The sequence below is a fragment of the Jaculus jaculus genome, chromosome 10, assembly GCF_020740685.1.
Source record: "Jaculus jaculus isolate mJacJac1 chromosome 10, mJacJac1.mat.Y.cur, whole genome shotgun sequence".
In the NCBI taxonomy this organism is placed as follows: domain Eukaryota; kingdom Metazoa; phylum Chordata; class Mammalia; order Rodentia; family Dipodidae; genus Jaculus; species Jaculus jaculus.
The window spans coordinates 2,572,377-2,597,866 of record NC_059111.1 but is presented as its reverse complement, the minus strand read 5'-3'; the positions used below and the strand labels follow the sequence as shown (position 1 = coordinate 2,597,866).

The window sequence follows — 25,490 nt, the reverse complement described above, 5'->3', positions numbered from 1 at the left end:
AAGCTGAGGACCTTGTCTAAAATCATAAGCAGAAAGCTATGATTGAGTCATTCTCTTAACTACTGTAAGCTACATTGGCTCAGGTTGAGGAAATAGGTATTACGTTGCAGGCATATTCATTTAAGACTGATCAAAGTTAAATAGGGACAAAATTTGTAAAAGACATTTCATATATATCCATCAAGAGTTTTGACAGGTCTGGGGGATGGATCAGCAATTAAAGGACTTGCTTACAAAGCCTTCCGGCCCAGGGTCTGATTGCCCTGTACCCACAAAATCTAGACTCACAAAACGATGCACGTTTCTGGACCTCACTTGTAGCAGCAATAGGTTTGCACACATCTGCTTCCTCTCTCAAGAAATCATAATATGTATATTTATAAAACCTTGGGCTGTAGAGATGGCTCAGTGGTTAAGTGCCTGCCTGTGAAGCCTAAAGACCAGAGTTTGATTCCCAAGTACCTATGTAAAGATGCACAATGTGGCACGTTTGTCTGGATTTTGTTTGCAGCAGCTAGAATCCCTGACACACCCATTTTCTCTTTATTTGCCTCTCTCCCTCTCTCTCTTAAATAAATACATAAATAAATAAAATATTTTTTAAAGTCTTGAAAGTAAATTTAGCCTGTTTCAATATTTTAGCATCTAGAAATTATATTATAAATGATAATTAAAAACACATGCACAGAGATCATGACAGTACCTCTTGTAATCATTAAAAGAAAACACAAAATAACCTAAATTACAAATGTTATGAGGATAGCTACATTAAGTATAACTTGTAAAGACAAAGAAATATTTGGCATAAAGTAAAAAGTGGCATATATATGAGAGCTTCAGTGATATAGAAAATATTGTAATGGTACCTCTTGGTAAGCATCACAAGCTTCCCTGCTTTGGCAAGATAATGTACCTGTGTGGTAGGCAAGCAGCACATTAAGTAACCAGATTAGGCAAAAATTGAAAGGCTAGATACAAATAGAGGGAAAAGGAGAGCGAGGTCATGGGAACTGGTAACGCTGGGTTGGTATACAAGCCTTAAAGAGACAGAAAGATGTGAGGAAAGTCTTGGAGAAAGTGAGGACTTCCCACGTGAATCCTGGATGGAAGGGGGCTTGGGGTGGATCCCACCTGACAGAACAAAAGAGAAGGAGATGCTACGGGTAGGTACCATATGCAAGCCTCCTTACATCTGTAGGCAGTCGACTGCAGGCACCCACAGGCCTCTTCCTCCATGCCTTTGTTTTCAGGCCATGGATCTGCTAAGCAATCTTCAATCGACCCAGAAGCAAGACATGCCCAGTCAGCTAAGGAATTGGCAAAATGCCAACTGTCTGCTAGAACTGTGTTTCTTATACACTAAACTAGGGCATAGGAATCCCCCCAAATCCTTTAAAATGAAAACTCTGACTCAGTGGGTCTGGGATAGGTCATGAGATTCTCACTTTATGAATTCCTACAAAAACCCAAAGCAGCTGCCTCTAGGGCACACCTTAAGTAGAAAGGATATAGTTACTCAGAGAGCCTGGCCCACCACCCACTGTAAACACAGCTCACCTACCAGCTTCCTGCACATTACTGACTCATTTCCTCTCTCCCACACAGTGCAATCCTACTATTTCCTTTAAAATAAACTAGCTGCATTCATTTTCTCTTAGAATATATTTCTTATAGAGACCTAATCAGAACAAGGTGCCTGGAGACCTAGGGGAAATAAATCAATCCTATTGACTGGGCAAAATGAGTTGGGCTAGTATTAGAAACAAAGAAATAGGAGGGTTTGGAGGGCTTTGGAGAAAGCTCAGTGGGTAACATTCTTGCCCTGCAAGCCTGAGGATCTGGCTTCAATCCCTAGAACACAACATGCTGCTTTCTATGTTCCTGAATTGAAGCATTTGGCCTAAATCAGGATTCTGGCACCTGCGTTAGATAAGCCTCTGCTGTGGCGTCCATACTGTGTCCTTGAGGTGGCTAGCGGCATCCTAGACTCTGCCCTCCAGCCCGACAAGCACCCCGGGTTGAGAACACTGAGTAAAACCGTTAGTCAAGCATTTCATCTTTTGCATATGGGGATTCCCAGGAACATGATGATTCATGTATAACATTCTGGAATTGTATAATTCTTTGAGAACAAACTCAAATGTGAAGACAAGCCAGAGTCCCTGGGAGAGAAAAGGTGGGCTTTAAGGCAATCTCCCAGCCGCACTTGCAGATCCTTAGTATGATAATTCTTGGTGGCTACAAGTCACAGAGACCAGGTCAAATCACCAGCCTGCACCTGGAGACAGATGAATTTATGACCACAGCCTCATCTTTCCTGCATCTTTCTGACGTCTGTTGACTACATGTTTGACAGAACTCCTTCATCTCCCGTAAGTCCTCTGGCTGGTTTGGCCTTTGGAATTGCATCCTCTACTCCCTGTATCCTGGCTTCTCACACTCATCCATCCTCATTTTGCGATGCTGACTTCTTGGATGATGAAAAGCTTCATATTGCCTATGGAAACTGGCTCATGCATCCTCCTCTGAGTGATGGTGCTTGGGCACGGGCACTCATTTCTCTGTAAATAATGTCCAAGTCCAATCACCACCCAGTGACAAAAAGACATTCATCCAGCCATAAGCTAGTTAAAGAAAGTGGTGATTAGTTAATTTCCTGTTGGTGTTTACCAAGTGCTTTTAACTTTCCACCACTGTACTGGAGAATTTTAGGTTGTTTTCATTCTATAAATAATTCATGCATATGATTTTAAAAACAACAAGATGAAGAATGTATGTGGATACAATATATAAACACATGCATACGTTTATGTCTGTATGAAGTCATATGACATATGTTATTGTGAATCTTGACATGTGTGTGTGTGTGTGTGTTCAGATGACTGAGCAAGGAGACCAGAGAATAATCTCATGTGTTCATTTTCAGGTGTCTCCTGCCTTTTTATGAGACAGGGTTTCCTAGTGACCTGATACTCATAAATTAGGCTGGACTGGCTATTCAGCTACCTGCAGGGATCCTCCTGTCTCTGCCTTCCCCAGCTCTGGGTAACAATTACATGTCACTAAGTGTTCCATTTTTACTATGGGATCTGGGGCTCAGACTCAGGTCCTCATGCTTGTAAGGCAAGCACTTTATAGACTGAGCTATCTCCTCAGCTCCATCTTGATTTTTCTCACCATAACATCACTCAAGCACAGGGATATTCCTCACTCTTCTTCTGGCTGTGGAGTAGCCCACTGTCCATATGGGCCTATTACACACTTTAAGAATGCCCCCTGCATGGTGTTTAGGCTGAGCACTGTGCTTCCATGGAGTGCTGTGAGGAATAGCAAGAGCATGTTCGGTTAGGACTGGCAATTATTGTCAAATTGTTCTGGAAAGCAATCGTATCAATTTACTCTTTCCCAGACCATCTTAAAGTATCATGAGGAGAAAAGATTCCATCTTCTGAGCCAAAACAGATGGCACATTATAGAAATTAGATGAACAGAGTTCTTTCTACTCTAGTCTTTGTGCCCAGTAGTCTCCCTTCCAGCTTTAAACTGTTCTGTGATACAATCAGGTTGTACTTAGCTGTGAAGAGGGTCCAAAGTCACTTTCTCATGAGGAAAGATTGTCCAGCCAGTAATCTTAGAAAGTGCCTTAAATGGCTTGCAAATATATTGTATGTAGTTTTGTATAAAAAGTGTATGCATTTATGTATGTGCAAAAAATATAAAACATGCAGTAATAATCAATTCAAATTAAGTTATTATATAAAGTAAACTTCACATCACTGTTTATGTGTATGCATGTGTTCATGTATGTGCCACAGCATGCAGGTAGCAGTCAGAGGACAACGTTGGGTGTTGGTCCTTGCCTACCCGCTTGTTTTGAGGCAGGGTCTCTTGTTCACTGCTCTGCTCACCAAGCTAGCTGGCCCTAGAGCTTCTGGGGAATGCTCCTTTCTCCACCTATGATCTCCTCACAGACACACTGGGGTTACAGAAGGCCGCCATAGCTTCAGGCTCTTACATGGAGCCTGAGGGTTCCAACTCAGGTAGGTACTCCAGCTTGTGTGGAAAACACAAGAGACGCCTCCTCAGCCATTCACATCACTATGTTCTTAAAAATGAATCATGTTGGGGTTAAGGAGATGTTGGCACTCTGAGAGAACTTGAGATTTTGGGATGACTAAAAGAGAGAAACAACTATATTCTGGGTCTTGTATTAATCTAGATGTCCAAAGGACACACAGTTGTGAAAGCTGAGTTAAGAGACCAAAGGGCATTGGTAAGGCCTAGAAATCAGACACAGAAATGGCTACCCTGTCCAGAGCTTGAGGACAAGTGAAGGAAATCAAGTGCCCCATGCAGGTTGCTTTGGGGGATGACATCAGGAGAGTTAAGGCTACAGCAAGGACAGTAAAAGCACAGAATGAGAAATGACACCCTGACCTTTCCCTTCTGCCAGTGAACCTCCTGAAAATTTGGTAGGAAGCCTGCTGGCGTAGATATCTACAAGGCGCAGTAGATAAGCAAAGGTTGGCCTACAGGGGCAGAGAACAAGCCAGAGCAGTGCATTCTGGGACCAAAGCTCAGGGCATGCATTGGCAAGGGGAAATCAATGGCATGGTTTTAATTATGCTCTCCTTTTCTCCTCTCTCTTTGGCACTGGGGTTAAATGAAACTTAGTGTCCTTAAGATGAGATTCTATGGCATATGAGAGGACCATACTAGAAAGCTCATGGCTGGTGGTATTGTTCTTGGCACGCATTAAGTAAAGAATGAAAAGTCATGTGAGTGTGCATACTCAACCAAGAGAGCATGAAAGTGTTTGTAGTCTGTGCCTGAGTCTATTTCTCCAGACGTGCTACACAACATCCCTCTTTCACACTATATGTGCTGTCCAGTAAATACACACATAAGAAACTATGGCCTGGGCTTGCAACCTCTCTGGTGCTTTTGCTTGTCTAATCTGTGAAACAAAAGTACATTAGTAGGAGGAGTCTCCAGCTTGGCCCATTGTCAGAAGTTTAAAGATCCATCCAACAGTCCTTATGCTCAGATATTTCTCCAGGACCACCTCACTTGGACCTCAATACCTGTACCAATAAACTGAACCTACACAAAGCCAGCCTGCCTTCAACGATTGATGACCATGGTGTTCACTGACCTTCGTGACCTGTTCCAGCACCAAAATTCCAAGATGGAAAGCTGACATTGCAAAGACAACCTAAAACACCACTTCTTCACCATCCAACAGAGAAAACTTGCAGTTAAGATACATCTAACACAATGGTGTCTCATCAACCTCTTTAAAAAAATGTTATGACTTTACTCTTGTATTTCTAAGCTTTTAGATTTTCAATCTAATGTTGGCAAATAGAAGTATATTAAGTATTTTGAATTTGTTCTTCTTTTCCATAAATTAGAAGTTGGGTTCCTAGACAAAAAAAAGCCCTGTTATTTTTTGTGTTTGTGCTACTGTTATGATTAGCTACTTTAATTCCAGCATTCCTTTTATTACAAGTAGTTATTTACTCCAATGGCTACCTATATAATAAGAAGTAATTTCTAGTAACTTCTCTAGCAGAGATATGTGTGATCTTGGAACACATTGAACTCTGGCATAAGAAAATAATCTTTTGAACTAAGGCAAACCCACTGTATGACCTCAGACAAAATACTTATCTTCTGAGCCCTTATTTTCCTCAATAGTTGAATGACAGCTTTGGCCTAAATGATTTATAATGTCCCATACATCCTAAAAATCCATGAGACTAAGAAATGTCACATTAAATCTGCATGTCTTCAAGACACAGTATTCAAAGCTCAATACCTTGTGTTAAGCAGCTTATGGCAAAGAAATAACTGACTGATATTTATATGTTAAAGCTGAATTTGAATTTCCCAATACAAGGAGGAAATTCAAGAGATTGGAAAAAGTCTCCTTGTAGACTGGCTGGTCCACACCACCAATGTAGCCAGAGTGTTTTCTTATCAATTGATTTGATTTACTTGATCAAGAAGTTGGCTGCTATCCACATGATCAGGAGGAAAAGCCAAGATCAGGGGATGGTACCAAGGCAGCTGCTACAGACAGTAGGGCTGGACTCAGCTCCAGACACAGGACACATCCCTGTGTAGCCCTGAGCACCAGGCTGAGTGGCAGAAGCCTGCAGATGCTGCCTAGTGTCGGCTCCGCTGACTGACAGTTCCTTAGGGAAATCCAGCAACACCAGGGAAGACTGAAGTGGAACTCTCAAAGGGGAAGGTGCCAATCTGAGTGAGAGGTAAAGCCAAATGTGTTGGACTGCCATCAGAGGATGGCATTCTGGAGACATCAGCTGCACCCCTGAACTTGTGTGATGATGGGTGGAAAATGTGTGCAAATCACTTTGCCCTGTCATAGGTTTCAGACTGAATAACATTAGCCATTTTCTAGCTTCACTTTCTAGCCTTATTGTTAATACCATCTAATGAAATGATAACAAAACTGTCATACCATTAGCCATCTAGTTAATATTATCTTTTATTTTATAACCAAGATGTCACTCACAATATACATTTAGGTAGATGCTAACAAATATTGTCTTGCAAGTAACTCAATTACAATGTCAGTAAACATGCCTCCCACGATAAGAACTCAAGAGATTTATTTTTAAATTTTTATTTGTGTGTGTGTGTGTGTACATACTGTGGAGCACATGTGGTGGTCGGAGGACATGCGTGTGTATGTATGTGTGTGTATGCATGCCATAGAACATGTGTGGAGGTCTGAGGACAACTTCAAAGTGTATCTGCTCTAGCTTCTTTGAGATAAGGCCTCTTTCCACTGCAAATGACCTGCCAGACTGCAAAGGGATGTCAGATTTCTGGCCAACAAGCTTCAGATTCTCTTGGCTCCATCTTTCATGTTCTCAGGTCCACTGTGATTACATTTGCATCTGGCTTTACATGAGTATTATGGGCTTGAACCCAAGCCAGCAGGCTTCGCAGCAAGTGTCTTTTAACTGTTGTCATTCCCCTCAGCCCCAAGAAATAATTCTGAGTAGCTTGAGCCAGGCTACCTTGATGTCAAAGGAATAATTTATATCCTTTTATCAAGTGTTTTCCCCACCCACATCCTCTAAAGTTCAACATACTTGGGCTGGAGAGATGGATTAGTGGTTAAGGTACATGACGTAGAAGCCTAAGGACCCAACTTCGACTCCCCAGGTCCCATATAAGCCAGTTGCACATGGTAGTGCATGAGTCTGGAGTTTGTTTGCAGTGGCAAGAGACCTTGACATGCCCATTCTCACTCTTTCTCTCTCTATGTGTTTCTAATAAGTAAATAAATAAGTAAAATCTAATGTCCAGCATACCCATGGGTATTCAACGAATGCTGCCACACTTATGTGGCTCTCTTTGTTGCTATTGACCCACAGCAAAGTTGTTAACAAGCTAAAGTTCAAACAGGTGCACGCTTTGGTATTTCTTGAAAGTACCAATAAGCATAGCTGGGGATACTGTGTCCAGTTCCACCAAGCTACCATTCAAGACCACAGAAATTACCACATAATTTATCTATCCCCAAAATGAATCCTGGTTCATTATTTTAGCTCAGATAAGAAACACAGACAAAGATAATTATAGCATTTTGTTTCCGGTTCATAACTCTCAGAAACAGTTTAGGAAATGAAGTCGAAGTCATTGTGCTGGTTAGGTAAGCTAGCTCCCTACTGATTATTTACTGCTTTGGCTGATATCTTGTCATTTTTAAAAAAAGTGTTTATTTTTATTCACTTATTTGAGAGAGAGAAGCAGGTAGAAAGACAGAATGGGCACATCGGGTTTCTGGTAGCTGCAAATGAACTCCAGATGTATGTGCCACTTTGTGCAACTAACTTATGTGCTGGGGAATCAAACCTGGGTCCTTCAGCTTTGCAGGAAACTGCCTTAATTGCCAAGCCATCTCTCCAGCCTACCTGTCTTATTTTTAAGAGTTTATTTTATTTGTGTCACATAGGGGTGTGATTAACTGCATTTTATGTAAGGAATCTGCACCACAGAGAAGGTAAATAACTTGCCACTGGTCTCACAACCTGAATGCTGAATTCAGAAGTTATGTTCTCAGCTACCATGCTTGGATGCTCCTGTGTTGGCTACTGGTAGAGGGGTACAGGGCTGCATTTACAAAGGGTGACAGCCTCCTTATAGAGGCAACAAGAAGAGAGGCACTGTCAGTAGCGTGGTTCCATTGCTTAGACCCCATCCTAAAGAATGATTCCATGACGCTTTTACTGATTTGCATACATAAACATATAACTACATATAGAGATTTGACAGCCAACAAGTGAGAGGGCAGGATTGGGACAAGAAGACTATTTAGAAGGCTCTCACAATAGGCAAGAGACAGTGATTGTCATAGTGAGCCTAGAAACAATGGGACTGAGAAAAATTGTTGCATTTGAAAAGCTATTTAGAGGTCAAATTGCCAGGGATTATTAAATGAATTTGAGGTGATGAGTATATCCCACATGACAACATTAAACACTAAACATAAAACATAACATTAAACATAAAATATTAAACATAAAAAGGGGTAAGTGTGGGCTGGAGAGATGGCTTAGCAGCTAAGTGCTTGCCTGTGAAGCCTAAGGACCCCGGTTCGAGGCTCAGTTCCCCAGGTCCCACATTAGCCAGATGCACAAGGGGGCGCACGCGTCTGGAGTTTGTTTTCAGAGGCTGGAAGCCCTGGTGCACCCATTCTCTCTCTCTCCCTCTATCTGTCTTTCTCTCTGTGTCTGTCGCTCTCAAATAAATAAATAAATAAATAAAAAGGGGTGGTTTTTTTGTTTTTTTTTTTTGAGTAGGTCCTGAAGTCAACAAGAAGTCTGACTACCCATCCACTTGGCGTACAAGAGTCAAGATGATGCAGTATAGCCAGGGTTTGCCACAGCTGGTTCACCACTCCTGGTACCTAGATAATAGCCAATGGGGCAACCACTTCTCTGTGCATGGTACCGAAGGTGCTACTAGGAAATTATGCCCACCTACCCCTACCTTACGCCCTCCAAATTCAAAGTCCTAGACAAAAGCTTCCAGGTATCTAAATTTGCTATGTGCTCAAGGCATGAGGGCTAGTCGAGAAGGAATTTCAATCTCTCACCAGCTTTGTGATAGAACAAATGAGGATAAGTCATAAGAAAGGCAGTCAAACAGACGTGTGACGGCCAGAACACAACAGAGGCTAGCACTGAGGTGGTGTCAAGGCACAGGGCTCGGTCTGCATGCATGTAGGCATGCTGTCTGTTGAGACGGGAATCCTACAAAGAGAAGGACTAGGAGATGGTGAGGAAAGTGCTTAGCAGGGGTCATCATGACTTTGAAGCAACAGAATATTCTATTTCCTGGTATGTCTATAGCTGACTGTGGCTTTCCAAGGTTCCCAGGTAAAACAGCAAACAAACTAAATCTCCAAGGGATTACCAAAATTCAGAACACAACTTGGCCTCTGACTACCATTCCAGATTTGTCTTATACCTTTCTGTGTCCTGCTGGATGCATTTTAGCCTCACCCGGCTTTTCCTCAATTCCTCAAATACAACTTGTCATGTTATTTTCTGTCTCTGGACTCCTGGTCTTGTCATTTCTTTGCCTGGAATATTTTTCCCCTTCTCTTAGCTGATGTCAATGTATTAATTCTTCAGATCTCAGACCTAATATCATTTCCTCAGGGAAGGCTCTTTCATCACTAACCCACTGTGTCCTTTTTAAAAAATATTTATTTTTATTTGTTTATTTATTTGAGAAACAGAAATAGGCAGGGAGAGAGAGAGGGAGGGGATGGGTGCACCAGGGCCTTCAGCCCCTGCAAACAAATTCCAGATGTGTGTACCTTTTTGTGCATCTGGCTTATGTGGGTCCTGATAAGTGAAACCTGGGTCCTTTGACTCGTCAGAAGCACCTTAATTGCTTAGCCATCTTTCCAGCCCCACCACAGCCTTCTTACCATGTTGTATCTACATTTACTGCAGTTATCAAAGTATGTATGTGTGTAATTTCTAAGTTCAGCTTACCTATTTCTAATGACAAAACCAAACCTGATTTTTTACTCCTTATCACAGATGCCAAGCCAAGAAATTAAATATTCACTGAAGAATGGCCCAGATGATGAATTAATGATTGAGAGAACAAATTTACATACTAACTCAGATAACTATAACCCAGATATGGAGACAAGAGAGTTATCCCAGAGGCAGTGGTTCAGGGCATCAGGAAATAGATATAGGTCAATCCCATGGAACAAATGACATCACTCAAGCGAGAATGAAAAGAAACTCCAGAGGATGCATCACTGGCTGCCCATGTTTGAGCACTCTGAGCATGACCTAGGCATTACCTGTATGAGTGCCACCTGGCGAATGTATCAAGGAATGTATGTTTTTAATAGGAAAGCCAAGGCTATTTCCATGCATCCCAATATACGGGAACCACTGACTTTAGAAGTCAGGAGAGAAATACCTTTGACTCAGAAGTTTGATTACAGGACAGACATTCTAACGTCACAAGAAAGATAAGGAAACATGCACAAGGAGTGATGAGTATCTTGGTATGCCAAGAAGACTAGAGGAGGCTTCTGGCCCCGTCCCTTCCAGTGCTGGTCTTCACAGCCTGGGTGATGACTGGTAGCTGCTTTGAGGGAACGGGAATGCTGATGAGGATTTTCACAAGTCCTTCTCAGTGATGGTCAATACAAATTCAACACACAAAACCAAGCACTTTAACAGGCGTGCCCAGTGATAAAGACATAGTCATACTCATGTTCAATGTTGTTCTATTAAGCAAATTACATAAAACTGAGTTTAGGATCCAACTATAGAGTCACCCAACAGCTCTTGATAACCTTGATTTATAAAATAGTGCAAAGATTTTAGAATAAAAACACTGAAAATGAACCATTTATTATCAAAACCTCAGTGTGCAGAAAATTTAGCACCTTGATTTCAAATTAAACCTAAGGGCTCACTCTTTCCTCCATTGTTTTCATACTTTGAATATGAATACAAAGCAATCTTTGAAATGAGATACTGATCTGACAATTTTTCTTCCCATAATGGCCCATTTAATTCTGGATACAACTGTTATTCACTGTATTACCTCATGAAGTCTAAGCAAGGTTATCTGAGTTTCCTGAAAGTGGAAAAACAAAAAAAGTGTGATGATAAAGAAATCAAATTCACAGAGGTGTTGTAGGAAACAGCCATAATGTCTGGAAAGTGCCTAGCATACACACGTCAACATGCAATAGCCACCTTTCATCATGAGCCATTCCTCTGCATCCTCAGAAAATCTCATTTTGTCCTTAGCCATTGACTACCACAATGGTTTGAGCTTGGATTCTGCTCAGAAGCATGCACTTCTTCTTAGTATACTTCCTCCTTTTCATCCACGTATTTCTCAGACATGTGAATTCACTGCTTTCTCTATACAGAACTACAATCTCAGCTCTAAGGAAGACAAACATGAAACGTACCGCTGCACTTACTTTCTGCTTTCTGGGACGAATGCCTGGCCAGAAGTAGCTCATGGGGGAGGAAAGGGTTTATTTCAGGCACCATCATGGCATGAGAAGCTGGCTCATTTCCATAGGTCACAGGAGGAATACACCACCAAACAGCCAGTGAACACAAACAGCCAGAGCTCCAACTTGCTCTCAACACGCCTTAGGGCTAGAGAACAAGTTCAGTCCCCAGTGACATACCTCTTCCCCAGCAGATCTCCACCCACTGGACTCAACAAGTTGCATGCTCCATCTTAATAAAAAATGCCTGCGTCTATGGGGGCATACATTAAAGCCAGCGCGCGCGCGCGCACACACACACACACACACACACACACACACACACACACACACGAGGTAGAATGCAGGTTCATAGAGGCAGCCCTATGGGAATTTAGGGGACAGTAGTAAATTCCAGTGGGTTTATTGTTCAGGGCTGCAGGTAAGAGATCTGAGAGTCCCTATCATGGTGCTGAGTTTGAGGTAGCTGCTCAAATGGCACTACTCATCGGGCTCAGCAGCAAGGGAAGAATGTGATCCTATGGGCAATACCTAGCCGTCAGAGCGAAAGGTCTCCAACATACTGTCACCAAATATCCACACCTATAAACAATAGGGATTTCTTGTCTTCTAGACTGCAAGGACAAGATTTGAAATCAGTTATTCAAATGACTGAGCCTATAATTCCATAACATTAAGTTATAGGCTGAACATCCTACCATTTTAAGCAAGATTTTTCTCTTAAATTGTATTTAGGAGGATTGATGAGAATTGAACCTGTGGCCTCATGCATGCTAAGAAAGTTCTTTGACACCGACCTATATTACCAGACGTACCTAATTCTATTATATTAAACAAGCCTTTTCCTTTTCTTTTAAAAAATATTTATTTGTGTGCATGTGTGCATGTGTGCAGGCATGCACATATGCATATACATGCACACCAGGTTCTCTCACCACTGTGGACAAATGGCAGATGAATGATCCAGCTTTATAAGGGTGCTGGGGAATTGAACCCAGGCTGGTAGGCATTTCAATCAGCCATTACATCAATATGTATATATGTTTTTTTCTTTTTTCAAGGTAGGGTTTCACTCTAGCTCAGGCTGACCTGGAATTCACTATGTAGTCTCAGGGTGACCTTGAACTCATGGCGATCCTCCTACCTCTGCCTCCCAAGTGCTGACATTAAAGGCGTGTGCCACCATGCCCGGCCCCAACATCAATATTTTTATATTTAAATTTGACCAGGTACACATAAGAAACAGGACTGCTGCTTTACAAGTACTGTGTAGCCATGGGGAGAAAAATCTGTTGGCATCTGTCCAACAACCAGTAAGCAGATGGCCATGGGCACAAAACCCAACATGACAATTGGCACTTCCTTGGGGTTCTCTGAGCAGGGAAGGGCCTGGGAAAATGTCCCTTTTGGCTGCCCTTCTTGCAGAAGCATATTGGTGGCACAGGAGGGAAAACTGCCCAATTGCTGCCAAAGGGAGCAGAGATGCCCTTTAAAATCTAGGCTATTGCAGACTCCCGCATAGCCAATCTGTGCCTCTCATCAACCAGCATGTGTCCTGAAAAGGTGCATGCTGACTTCCTCCAGGACACATGATGTCCAACAGCTTTTGGTCAAAGTTGGTCTACTGGATGAGGAGACAAGTTCCAAGGGAGGAAAGTGTTCTGATCCCTTTCTATGCAGATATGCCATGGATGTCATGTGTGTGGCTGGAGGTGTCTGACCATCTGTAGATATGCCATGGACATCAGGTGTGTGGCTAGAGAGGTCTGATCATCTGTAGATATGCCATGGATGTCATGTGTATGACTAGAGAGGTCCGACCATTTGTAGATATGCCGTGGATGTAGATGTGTGGCTGCAGAGGTCTGGTCTGACCATCTGTAGACATGCCATGAATGTCAAGTATATGACTTGAAGGGTCTGACCATCTGTAGATATACCATGGATGTCAGGTGTGTGGCTGGAGGGGTCTGACCATCTGTAGATATGCCATAAATGTCAGGTGTATGACTGGAGAGGTCTGCCCATCTGTAGATATGCCATGGATGTCAGGTGTATGACTGGAGGGGTCTGACCATCTGTAGATATACCATGGATGTCAGGTGTGTGGCTGGAGGGGTCTGACCATCTGTAGATATGCCATAAATGTCAGGTGTATGACTGGAGAGGTCTGCCCATCTGTAGATATGCCATAACTGTCAGGTGTATGACTGGAGAGGTCTGCCTATCTGTAGATATGCCATGGATGTCAGGTGTATGACTGGAGAGGTCTGCCTATCTGTAGATATGCCATGGATGTCAGGTGTATGACTGGAGAGGTCTGCCTATCTGTAGATATGCCATGGATGTCAGGTGTATGACTGGAGGGGTCTGACCATCTGTAGATATACCATGGATGTCAGGTGTATGACTGGAGAGGTCTGCCCATCTGTAGATATGCCATGGATGTCAGGTGTATGACTGGAGGGGTCTGCCCATCTGTAGATATACCATGGATGTCATGTGTATGACTGTAGAGGTCTGCCCATCTGTAGATATGCCATGGAGGTCAGGTGTATGACTGGAGGGGTCTGACCATCTGTAGATATGCCATGGAGGTCAGGTGTATGACTGAAGGGGTCTGACCATCTGTAGATATGCCATGGAGGTCAGGTGTATGACTGGAGGGGTCTGACCATCTGTAGATATACCATGGATGTCAGGTGTATGACTGGAGGGGTCTGCCCATCTGTAGATATGCCATGGAGGTCAGGTGTATGACTGGAGAGGTCTGCCCATCTGTAGATATGCCATGGATGTCAGGTGTATGACTGGAGGGGTCTGCCCATCTGTAGATATGCCATGGATGTCAGGTGTATGACTGGAGGGGTCTGCCCATCTGTAGATATGCCATGGATGTCAGGTGTATGACTGGAGGGGTCTGCCCATCTGTAGATATACCATGGATGTCATGTGTATGACTGTAGAGGTCTGCCCATCTGTAGATATGCCATGGAGGTCAGGTGTATGACTGGAGGGGTCTGACCATCTGTAGATATGCCATGGAGGTCAGGTGTATGACTGGAGGGGTCTGACCATCTGTAGATATGCCATGGAGGTCAGGTGTATGACTGGAGGGGTCTGCCCATCTGTAGATATGCCATGGAGGTCAGGTGTATGACTGGAGGGGTCTGCCCATCTATAGATATGCCATGGAGGTCAGGTGTATGACTGGAGGGGTCTGCCCATCTATAGATATGCCATGGAGGTCAGGTGTATGACTGGAGGGGTCTGCCCATCTATAGATATGCCATGGAGGTCAGGTGTATGACTGGAGGGGTCTGCCCATCTGTAGATATGCCATGGAGGTCAGGTGTATGACTGGAGGGGTCTGCCCATCTATAGATATGCCATGGATGTCAGGTGTATGACTGGAGGGGTCTGCCCATCTGTAGAAATGCCATGGAGGTCAGGTGTATGACTGGAGGGGTCTGACCATCTGTAGATATGCCATGGAGGTCAGGTGTGTAGCTGGAGAGGTCTGCTCTGTGCAACATATTCCATGGACATTAGGCACGTAGCACAGGTTTGTTTCTTGGCACATAGCACAAGTTTGTTTCTCTGGTTTAGAACTCTCTCACTGGTGGATTGTATATAACCAAGTGTATTTGTATTTTGTAAGAACTGTCACTCAATAACCAGGTCTATTAGCTTAATGAATGGTCATTTTTACAATTTACAGTTTTGAGGGGTACTATTAAGGAACTTTTTTTTAACTTAATTTTCAAAAAAACTTTATCACATATATCTATGATATAATGAAATATAGACACCAAAATGACTATAGGGAAGCAAATTACCATATCCACTAGCTGGTATAGATATCTATTTTTGTGTGCATGTATGTGTGCATGTGTGTGTAAACAGCTGCAATCTACTCATTTAGCAGGAAGCAAAGGAAGCAAAATATAGTAACTAACATTCCCTATAGTCATCATAGTACCATTAGATACTTAGTTTTATTATTTTACATGTTCACTACTTTGTGTCCTTGTTCTTATAGATCTCATTTCTTCTATATACACTGCTCCAGGTATCTTGTTTTATTCTATTTCTCTCTCCTTTTCTCTTGCACTCTCTCTTTCCATATGTGTGTGTGTGTGTGTGTGTGTATGCTAGATACAAATATATAGCTCCAAACTGTGCTTGGTGGTGGGAGTAGTGCTTACATTTCACAGTACATGTATACTATATATGGACACAAATGCATGTATATACATGGTTTTTGATTTACTTTGTCAGTGCTGATAATGAAACCCAGAGTCTCTTACATGCTAGATAACTCAGTAAGGGAGCTATACTTAAGTTCTACATATTTTGTCTAAATTTTTTCATATAAGTGAATTCATGCAATATCTTTTCTATGTGTACCTTATTTTATTTAACATATATCCTCAAATTCCATCCATCCATGTTCTAACAAATGCCATGATCTCCTCCTTGTAGAAGTTGAGTAATATTCCACTGTGTGTGTATGTGTGATTCAAAACTTATTTCTTAAAAGTTGAAAATACTTTTTTGTCTAAAATGTATGGTCCCTCCCTGTATATATTGCTTATCATTTCAATGACATGCCTATAGCAGTTAGCATTGAACATGTATCTATTATCTCTTTCTCTTTCTCACTCACAAACAATTTAATCTTAATTCATTTTAAATAGACTTTTCTGTATCAAAAACTAATAAAAAGTCAAACTTCTGAATTTATCTCAAAAAATATCAGCTTAGTTTCTACAAAAAAATTACTGTGATATGTGATAGATATTGTTCTAATGTAATTATATTTACCAGACATTCATCTAATTTGCATTTTATATCAGCTTCAAATAGAATTAAGAATTACAGCCATTCAAAATTAGTAACAGAATCACAGCCAATGCACACAAGTATAGAGAAATCTAATGACTCACTCATTCACCCATATGAACCAAAAAATGCCAGTTTTGAGGAGTTTCTGAACAAAAAGAAGCAATAGCCCATTACTTACTACAAAACTAATACATTAATTATTTCAGAAAAGCAGGTAATAGTCACATAAATATCTCTTTAAGAAATATTATATAGACTAAATGTCTTAGTTAATGATGGCATTGTCTGAGATAACATGAACAATTAATAATCATTTTAAAAAGTCTAATGAACTGCCCCCAAATATAAAATGATAAGCATGGGAAAATTGAGGTGCGTGCCAAAGATGGTTAATTAAGATTAAAAAAATACTATATATATATTTTAGAGGACATGCGTGCACACGCGCGCGCGCGCACACACACACACACACACACACACACCCTCTAAGTCCAATATCCAAAATTTTTCCCCTAGGAAGTTAAGAAAGATTGTTATATCAATAATTCTTACTTCCATAAAGGGAAACAATTTATCTTCTACTCTTAAAGAGGAAGCCTCCACACTTTTCCCTCCGTACTGACTCATTCTCAAGGAATGGCGTTTGAGTGTCAGGCATGGCCTGGGGTCTTGTCTCTTTGTTCCAGCCTCAGCTACATCTACTTGTGCTAAGGACTGGCTGTGCACTGCCAGGTCTTCCTAGTACCAGGCTCCAAACTATACTACTGGTGAGAAAAGTTTGGTTAAGTCTCACAGTCTACCCTCTCAAAGCTCTCAAGATCAACTCCTCCTTTGTCCTTATCCAAGTGAACCTTTGGACCAAGGTGCAGACACCAGGATACTGGGTTAAACTGCTGACCTTCCATTTCACTGTTGCTTGACTAATAACAGATGCCACAGAGCTAGCTACTAACGATGAAATGGGGCTGTGCCTGAAGCTAGCACAGGAATCTTGATGGAACATGCATGGGTTCGTTATATATCATCAAGCCCAACTGGTTGGGAGGGCTAGCAACCTGAGTAAAATGAAATCCTTCCCAGAGTGTACACAAACACACACACACACTCACATTCACTGTGGGTAAATTCTTTCTCCCAAGAAAACAGACCACTTTCTAAAGCAGTACCACTCAACTCAGTGTTAGAACAGAACTCACTCATAACGTATCATTTAAACATGAGTACCTCCAGCCAGGATCTTCTCTTCCAATTCAGCCATCTGCTTCTTGTAGGCTTTTAAAGCTGCCTCTTTGAAAGAGGGTCGGACTCTCTTTGGCTTTGTGATTTCCACTGGCGGCTCAGGTATGTTTTGGTTTTCATCTTCTCTTATTTCCATTTCAGGGACTGGTTCACTAGAAGGTTCCAACTCCCCTTCACTAATGTCATCTGCCTGCCCATCATAACCCTCATCTTGTGGGGTTTCATAAGGTGTCTCATATGAAGGGTGATCATATTCCTGGATGAGTTCATCTGCTTCAACCACACTAGTTCTGTTTTCTAACTTTGCAAGAACTTGTTCCATCACTTCGACATAATCTGTTTCATTATCTGCCACTGGTTCGCTGTAGTCTTCCTCATTTTCTGCTTTGTAGTAGTAGGGTTCCGTGTAGATGTCAGAGTCCAGGGTGGTACTGGATTCATTTGCAGTAGATTGAGATAGTGTCCGGAATCTCCCCATTAAGGAAGAACCACTGTCTTCGTACCCACTGAGACTCTGTGTGCTCTTGTTCCACACGACTTCCAGGGCTGACTTTGCCCTTTGCAGAGTGGATCCGAATTTTTGGAAGCTGAAAGTCTTTTCAGACAGGTCAATGCTCAGTCGACTATGCCAAGATTTGGGTGGGACATCCTCTGAGTCGTCACTGTGGAGTTCAGTCTGACTTCGATACAGCAGGGACACGGGGCTTTGGTTTTGGTACAGCTCATTGGAGTTTGCCTCCTGATAAGAATCATACTGGCCAACCCACTGGGATTGGGGCTCATTGTCCAAGCCGGGGCAGGGAGATGAATTGTCATCTTGCGTTAGATCGAAGCTTTCAGAGTCATCTTGTAGGTCACTGTGGCACTTTCCCAAGCCATCCAGGTCTTTATTGAAGACATCCAGCTGTTGGTCAGATAGACTGTTGGTGTCATAGTCAAAGGCCTCCTGGGTGGATGAATCTAAGCCTAGGCCAGCCCCTTGCTCTTCTTGATTCCATTCTTTCCATGGAGACAAATCCTCCTGTAAGGAGAGCTGAGAGTCGCTATAATTACTTCTGTCAGCAGACACACAAGCCATGCTGTTACTCATCCCACTGTCCACAGTCTCCGTGTGGTTGACCTCACTGTGGACTTGGACACCTTGAGGACTCCCATCCAAGCCCTGGTCCTGGGCGCTGTAGTGCAAGGTAGGCAGGCCCTCCTGCTTCCTCTGCCAAAGTTCCCGGTCTGAAGATGAAAGGTGTGAGCTCCCATTAGTTCTAGTGAAAAACTGGCTTTCGGAAAAATCTTCCGAGTAAGATTGACACAACTTGGAAAAATCTGAATCAGAGCGACTCAGCTTAGCTGTGAAAAAGTCACTCTGAGAATGCCAGAGAGGTGAGGCATCTGCACAGCGGGGTGCAGTTTGCTTTTGTGAGTTGTTGGACTCTGGCACACGTGAGGACACCTTATCATGATCTGACTTATTTGAGGTTCTGCTGCTGGCAGTCTTATTCCTAGATCTAGAGCTGTGTGCTTTTGAGCTTGACTTAGAAGTACTTCCCTTGGTTGGGACGTCCGGCTTGGAAAACACAGCGTAACTGTTTCTGTTGATGTCAGATTCCAGCTCCGCATCACTGCCGCCAGGCGACAGCCAGGCGTTCTTCTTGGCTCTGGGCTCCGGGGTGGACAATTTCATGTCCATACTCTCGTATGTCTGCGAAGAAGGTATCCCTCTCTCTTTCCTCTCCCGGACGTCGTAAGTCAGAATGTCTGTGGAGATTCCGATGCCTGTGCCTTTGAGTTTATATGATTTTTTTAAGACCGAGTCCCTTTGCTGAGGGGTTTCAAAGTACACAAGGATGGGCCGAGGTTTGGCATTTGGGCAGTCTCTTTGGTGTCCTATTCTCTGAGCAAATTCAATTTTAATCGTATTTGGTACATCCGAGAAACCCATTTTATCTATTAGAATTTGGTACACCACGCTTTCAGCATATTCCAGTCTCTCCTCGGGCACATTCAGAAATCTCAGGCTCACCTTGCTGCCCATGTGACCTAAGTGTTTGATATACTCATGGATGTCTCTGGTCTCCCTCCGAGACTGGACGAAGCCAGTTCGCAGCTGCTCGATCTCGCTCTGGACCACCTCCACGCTGCTGGAGATCTCGTCGATGGAGTGCTTCAGGGCGTCCACGTGCCCTCGGAGCTCGGAAAGCTCCGTTTCTATCTGGCTGATGCCCTGCAGTTCCTTGAAAATCATCTCCATGACGTCATGCGTTTGGCTGATGCAGCCGGAGGAGCTGAATCCCGGCTCGAGCCCGCCGGCCTTCGGGATCCGGGCGGCTCTATCCAAAGACTTGCTTCTCACGCCCCAGGGCCTCTTCGCGGCGCTCAGCTCCGAGTCGGAGGAGACGCACTCCTGGCTCTTCTTCCATTTCCGCAGCTTGCGCAGGGCGCCCAGCTTGAGGCTGTGCAGAGTGCGCTCGCCGTCCGAGCTGCCCTCGGAGGGCGCCAGGCTGCCCGAGCTCTTCCGGTGGCGTCGCACGGGCATGGCGCGCGCGCGGGGCCCGCGGCTCTCGGCGCCGCCGCGGAGCTCGCTCACCGACCCCGAGCACGAGCTCCCGGGCGACGAGGGCTCCGGAGCGGGCTCCTCATGGTCTCCGCGGGGCTCGGCGCGGGCCTGCCGCGGGCCGTTGGCGATAGCCGCTCGGTAACTGAACGTCGGGGAGAGCGAGAAGTCCTGGGCTGCCTCGTCCTCTTCAACAGATAAATTGCGAGCGGATGAGCATTTTGCGATCTTTTTTACGGTGCTTCTCAGGGTATTGGAAAGTCTGGGGGGTTTGGCTGGGCCAACAGTAGGAAGAGCGTGGTCTTTTTTCTGTTGGCGATTCTCCTTCTTTTTGGTTGTAGGTCCCGATTTCTTTGTGAACATTCCTTTGCAAAGCTTCTGTATGTAAGGTAAAATCAAGTCCTTGAAGAGATTAGCCACCATGGAGAGCAACTAGAACCAGCTTCTCTAAGCCGAAGAAGTAGACACGGTACCCGGATGATGACGGCGCTGCGTACGTCCAAGGCAGGCATCACCCCGAAGCTCCGGGGCGCGGGGGAGCGCGCGGGCAGCGCCCCGGGCCCAGGGCCTGGGAATCCGGAAGCCAAGCTGGGCGGGTGGCCGGGGCATTCTCTTCCGGAGGCGGGGTTTCACCCATCCATCTCATTTGCACATAGCTCCATGGAGCATCTGAAAAGAAAGGAACGTTAAAGTGAGGATCACAGCTCAATCCTCTGTTTGACCCGTTTCCAGACTTTCAAAGTCTTCATAATGCAGAATGTGTGAAACCTTGTAGAGGGGGCATGGAAATATCTGATTGTGTAAGCGGGCTTACTTCTCTTCAATGACAGCAACTTCCTTCAGTCACTTATTACAACTTAAGAAGGAGCTGAAAGTAGTAAGGATTACTTTTGAAACATTGACATTGATAAAATGACCATTTAAACAGTCATATTGACTTCATGATGACATGTCCACTTACTTTCCATATCTAAAAATCATGCTGACAGAAACACAAGGACATATGTGCATTCTCCCCTACCTAGCCTTCAAAAGTTTTACCAAATTTGTATTATCATTGCATGTAAGACTTTTTCTAATTCAAATAACCCTTTGCATTTCAGCTCTTCAATGGTGAGTGACTTCCTTCTGTTTGGGGCATGCATGTGTAGGATGTGCACTGTGTGTACACACCAATGCGTGCATCCTGTGGGCCTTCGTGTAGGGGCCAGAGGCCAGCATTGTGTGTTCTATGGCTCACCCCCACATTATTTCCTTGACACCGGGTCTTGCACTCAATCCGGAGGTGCTGAACTGTGGGCCCCGATTCTCCTGTCTCTTCCCCTACAGACTGGATTTACAGGCGTGTTTAGCCATGGCCATCTTTCATGGGTGCTGGTGATCAGACTCAGGCTCCGTCAGGCCTTCATGCTTGTGAGCCAAGCATTGTTACTCCGTGAGCCGTGTCCTAGCTCAGTGATGGTAATTTATTAAACAATGATTAAAATAATAATAATAAATAAATATTTCAATAAATGCTAAGCGAAAAACCTAAGTAGATATCAAGTCTGACAATGGACTCTCATGCATCAAAAAAAAAAAAAAAAATCAAGATTATATGAGAATAAACATTGTCATATATTAAAGCTACAATAGGAAAGTATCCTTGAAACGACAATGGTAAAAGCACATTTTAGAAATTTGTGTCTGGAAAGAGCATAATTTTGCTAAACAGCCAACCCAGCCTTATGTAGGGCACGTGCCTGAAAACCCATCCTGGGGATGAGGACACTGCTAGAGAAGACATCTCCATCACAAAGGGAACTGTCTGCTACAGAGTGTATGAGAACTCTGATACCCCAAAACCAAGCAGCCAGAGTTCCTTCTATGAGTTAATTTTGAAATGTAAATGACTATGTGCAACTCGATGACCTCTGAGACAACTACTACCCTGACTACATGAAGAAAAAGTTTACATGTGGTGGTACTGGCTTGCTGCCACACCACTTTGTATACAAACATACACAAGAGATTTGTTGATATTTTATCACTGAAAGACATCCCAGAAAACCAGAGTACACACACACACACGTGCATGTGGTCAAAGGGCAACCACAGATGTCCATCCTTGCCTTGCACCTGGCTTGAGGAAGGGTCTGTTGTTGCATTTCACTGTGTACATCAGACAGGCTGCCCTGTAAGCTGCCAGGGCTTTTCCTGTCTCCACCTCCCATCTTGCTGTAGATGCCACATACTACTGGCTTTATTTGTATTCTAAGGATCTCAATTCAGGTCATCATGTGTGCCCCACAAGCACTTTTACACACTGCGCCATCTCACCAGGCTCATTCGGACCTTTTTCTGGGTCTGAAAAATGCATGTAGGTAGATAATCAACCTGCCTAAGTCACGAAAGAATCCATCATAAGTTTCATATGGCTTTAGGAGCCTTTGAAGCCCTTATCAGCCTCCCTCCACTTGGAAATCCTCCAAGTTCATTTCAATCTGCTCTGCAGGGAACTGGGGAACACATGCCCTGGCAGAGGGCCAAGCTTCTCCAGGGGAGGCTGTATGAATGAGAAAAGCAAAGGAAACATAGAGAAGGGGCCTTCCTGGGTTTCATAAGCTTACAGGGCAAATCCTCTTGGTTGAAACAACTTGGTGTTCACTCACAGCTACAAACTGGGACTTGTTTTGAACTAACACAATATGAAGAAATTGAGTCCTGTGCTAAGTTTGAAAAAGTGATCATGTCTGTGATCTCTCCTTACAGAAAATAGGCTTTGGAAATTTAGGCTGTAGTAAGGTAAAGAAATCATTTAAAACTAATCTTAGTAGAATAAAATATTCTATCAACCCCCTCAATCCATAGGCCTGGGTTTGCCAACCCTACTATACAACCCTATTTAAGCAACTGTGATTTGCTTAAATAGAAACACGAATTCTCTTAGTTTCTCTAATGTTTTCATTTCTGAATTTCCCAGCCCACACTACTAGTCCAGAAATACTGTTGGAGGCAAATATTGTTAGAAAAAGTTCAGTCCACTTGGGACAACTCAGAAGGTATCATAGTTCTGGAAAGAAGTGACTGGAGTACTGAGTGACATCTCGATCACACCATCCAAGGCTCAGGATCTAATGCAGAAGAGGTGGTGGAAAGAATGTAAGAGCCAAAGGAAGGGTAGGACTCCTTACAACGTGCTCCCTCCAGACATAAAATGGCCTCTTTATCCATGACCTCATAGTGCCTGACACTATCTACACAAGACCATCATAAGAGGAGGAAAAGATCATGACAACAAAGTAAAATGATTGAGATGGGGAGGGGATATGATGGAGAATGGCATTTCAAAGGGGAAAGTGGGGGGCGGAAGTGTATTACCATGGGATACTTTTTTATATAATCATGGAAAAAGTTAATAAAAATTGAGAAAAATAAACAAATAAAAAGTCATATATCCTATAAAAAAAAAATAAAAAGTTCAGTCCAAAGCCTGTCCCACTGAACACCAGCCCAAGACATGCCCATCACTGTACACAGGCACTCCCATGTTGCCCTCCTTCCCCAAGGCATAGTCTGTTCTCTGCCTTGGGTACTGCTTCTTTCATACCTCAGTAACTTTCATACTCTTTCTACTGTCATTTAGGCACAGCCCCTATTATTTATAAAAATGGTGTTTAAATTTGAAGGTCATTTGTCCTCTGGCATCATCCGCCACCCAACCTGAGCTCCTCCTTCCACACTCTCCCATAACCTGTTTGTTATTAGACATCTTCTCTACTGCAAACATATGTTCACCTCTCTCCATTGCATTGATTTCTTTAAGGCTAAAATTTATGACAAATACAGAATTTTCTCTCACACATGATGATCCTAGCTTCTATCTTCTATAGATGCACATTTATGTGGGAGTATGGGTAGTATTCAAGAAACTAGATACTGGGCATGGTGGCACACTCAGGAGGCAGAGGTAGGAGGATCTCCATGAGTTCAAGGCCACCCTGAGACTACATAGTGAATTCCAGGTCAGCCTGGGCCAGAGAAAGACCCTACCTCGAAAAACAACAACAACAAAAAGGAACTTGAAAGGAGCCCATGAGAGGGAGACAAGGCTCAAAGGAGGGGCTGAGGGCTGGCAATAGGACACATGTGAACTTAAGTGGAAAGGGGAATCTTGATGATAGAGGATATGAGCTGTGAGAAGGGCAAGGAGATGAAGGAGAGGTTGTGAGGTGATGCAGACAGTTCCTCGTTGCTGGGATGAATGTCCAACCAAGCCCAGTTTATGGGAGGAAGGGATTTATTGCAGGCTCGAGTCCAGGGGAACACGGTCAGTGGTGGAAGAAGCCACCCTCCTTCTGTAGACCCAAGCACAGAGACCCCCAGCAGCCAGCACCACCAGCAAGCACAGACCAAACCTCCAGAGCTCAAACCACTCAGTCCGCACCTTTGGGGTAGGTTTCGTATCTGTCCTCAAACACACCTTAGGGCTGGACAGTAAGATCTGGCCCCAGTGACACGCTGCCCCCGTAGCAGGGATATGCCTGCTCGGGGCTCAAGTAGGAAGTTTAATCCAAAGTGCCTGAGTCCATGGAGCCATACAGCAACTACCACATAAGAGGAAGGAGCCAAATCAAAACATATAAAAATGTCATAAAGAAACTTTAGTTCCTTACAAAACATTGTATTCACATTAAAAGATAAGATTTTTTTTATAAAAGAAAATCATGTCTGAAACATCGCAAGCTCATGATACTCAAGATTTTATGAATAGACAAACATTTCAATGACTCAATAAATATTTCTACCCAGGCCCAAAATGACCTCTACCCAAACCTGGTCCTTTGCGTGAGTTACCAATCCCAGTCAATGCTGTCACTATCAACGACTTTCACAAGACGCACACCCAGGAGTCATACCAGACTCTTTAAGATCCACCCACACCCTCCCCTGAGGGGAATGTTATACTGTTCCACTGGTAATGCAACTCTCAACCTAAGAATTTCTTACCTGGAATCTTGCGATTGCAGCCCAACTACTCTACTAAGATGGGAAATCTTGCTAGTCAACCTGAGTAGGTTGATAAATACATAGGAGATTGGTGAAGCCCACCTCTGGGTGTATCTGGAAGGGTATTTCCACAGAAGATCATATTATGAGGCTCCAGCCTAATGAATGGTTTAATATGTTGATGGATTTAAAATTTGTGCAGGATGTTGTAGAAATGTGGTTGGAGGGGGTGGCTCATGGGGGTTATAACCCCTTCCTAGTACTATTGCTGTTCCATTCTAGTTCCTGGCAGCCAGGAGGTGGACAGCTTGCTCT

At 43.5% G+C, this 25,490-nt stretch overlaps 1 protein-coding gene across 2 annotated transcripts in view; it reads right to left on the bottom strand.

Moving 5' to 3' along the window:
• Nucleotides 1-25,490, bottom strand: part of Unc13c (unc-13 homolog C) — a 583,772-nt gene that overhangs the window by 397,643 nt on the left and 160,639 nt on the right. For both annotated transcript variants that reach the window (XM_045160688.1, XM_045160689.1), the window contains one exon: nucleotides 17,624-20,855. In XM_045160688.1, coding sequence (XP_045016623.1) covers nucleotides 17,624-20,609 — 2,986 coding nt within the window. In that variant the 5' untranslated portion in view covers nucleotides 20,610-20,855. The remainder of the gene's footprint in view (nucleotides 1-17,623; nucleotides 20,856-25,490) is intronic.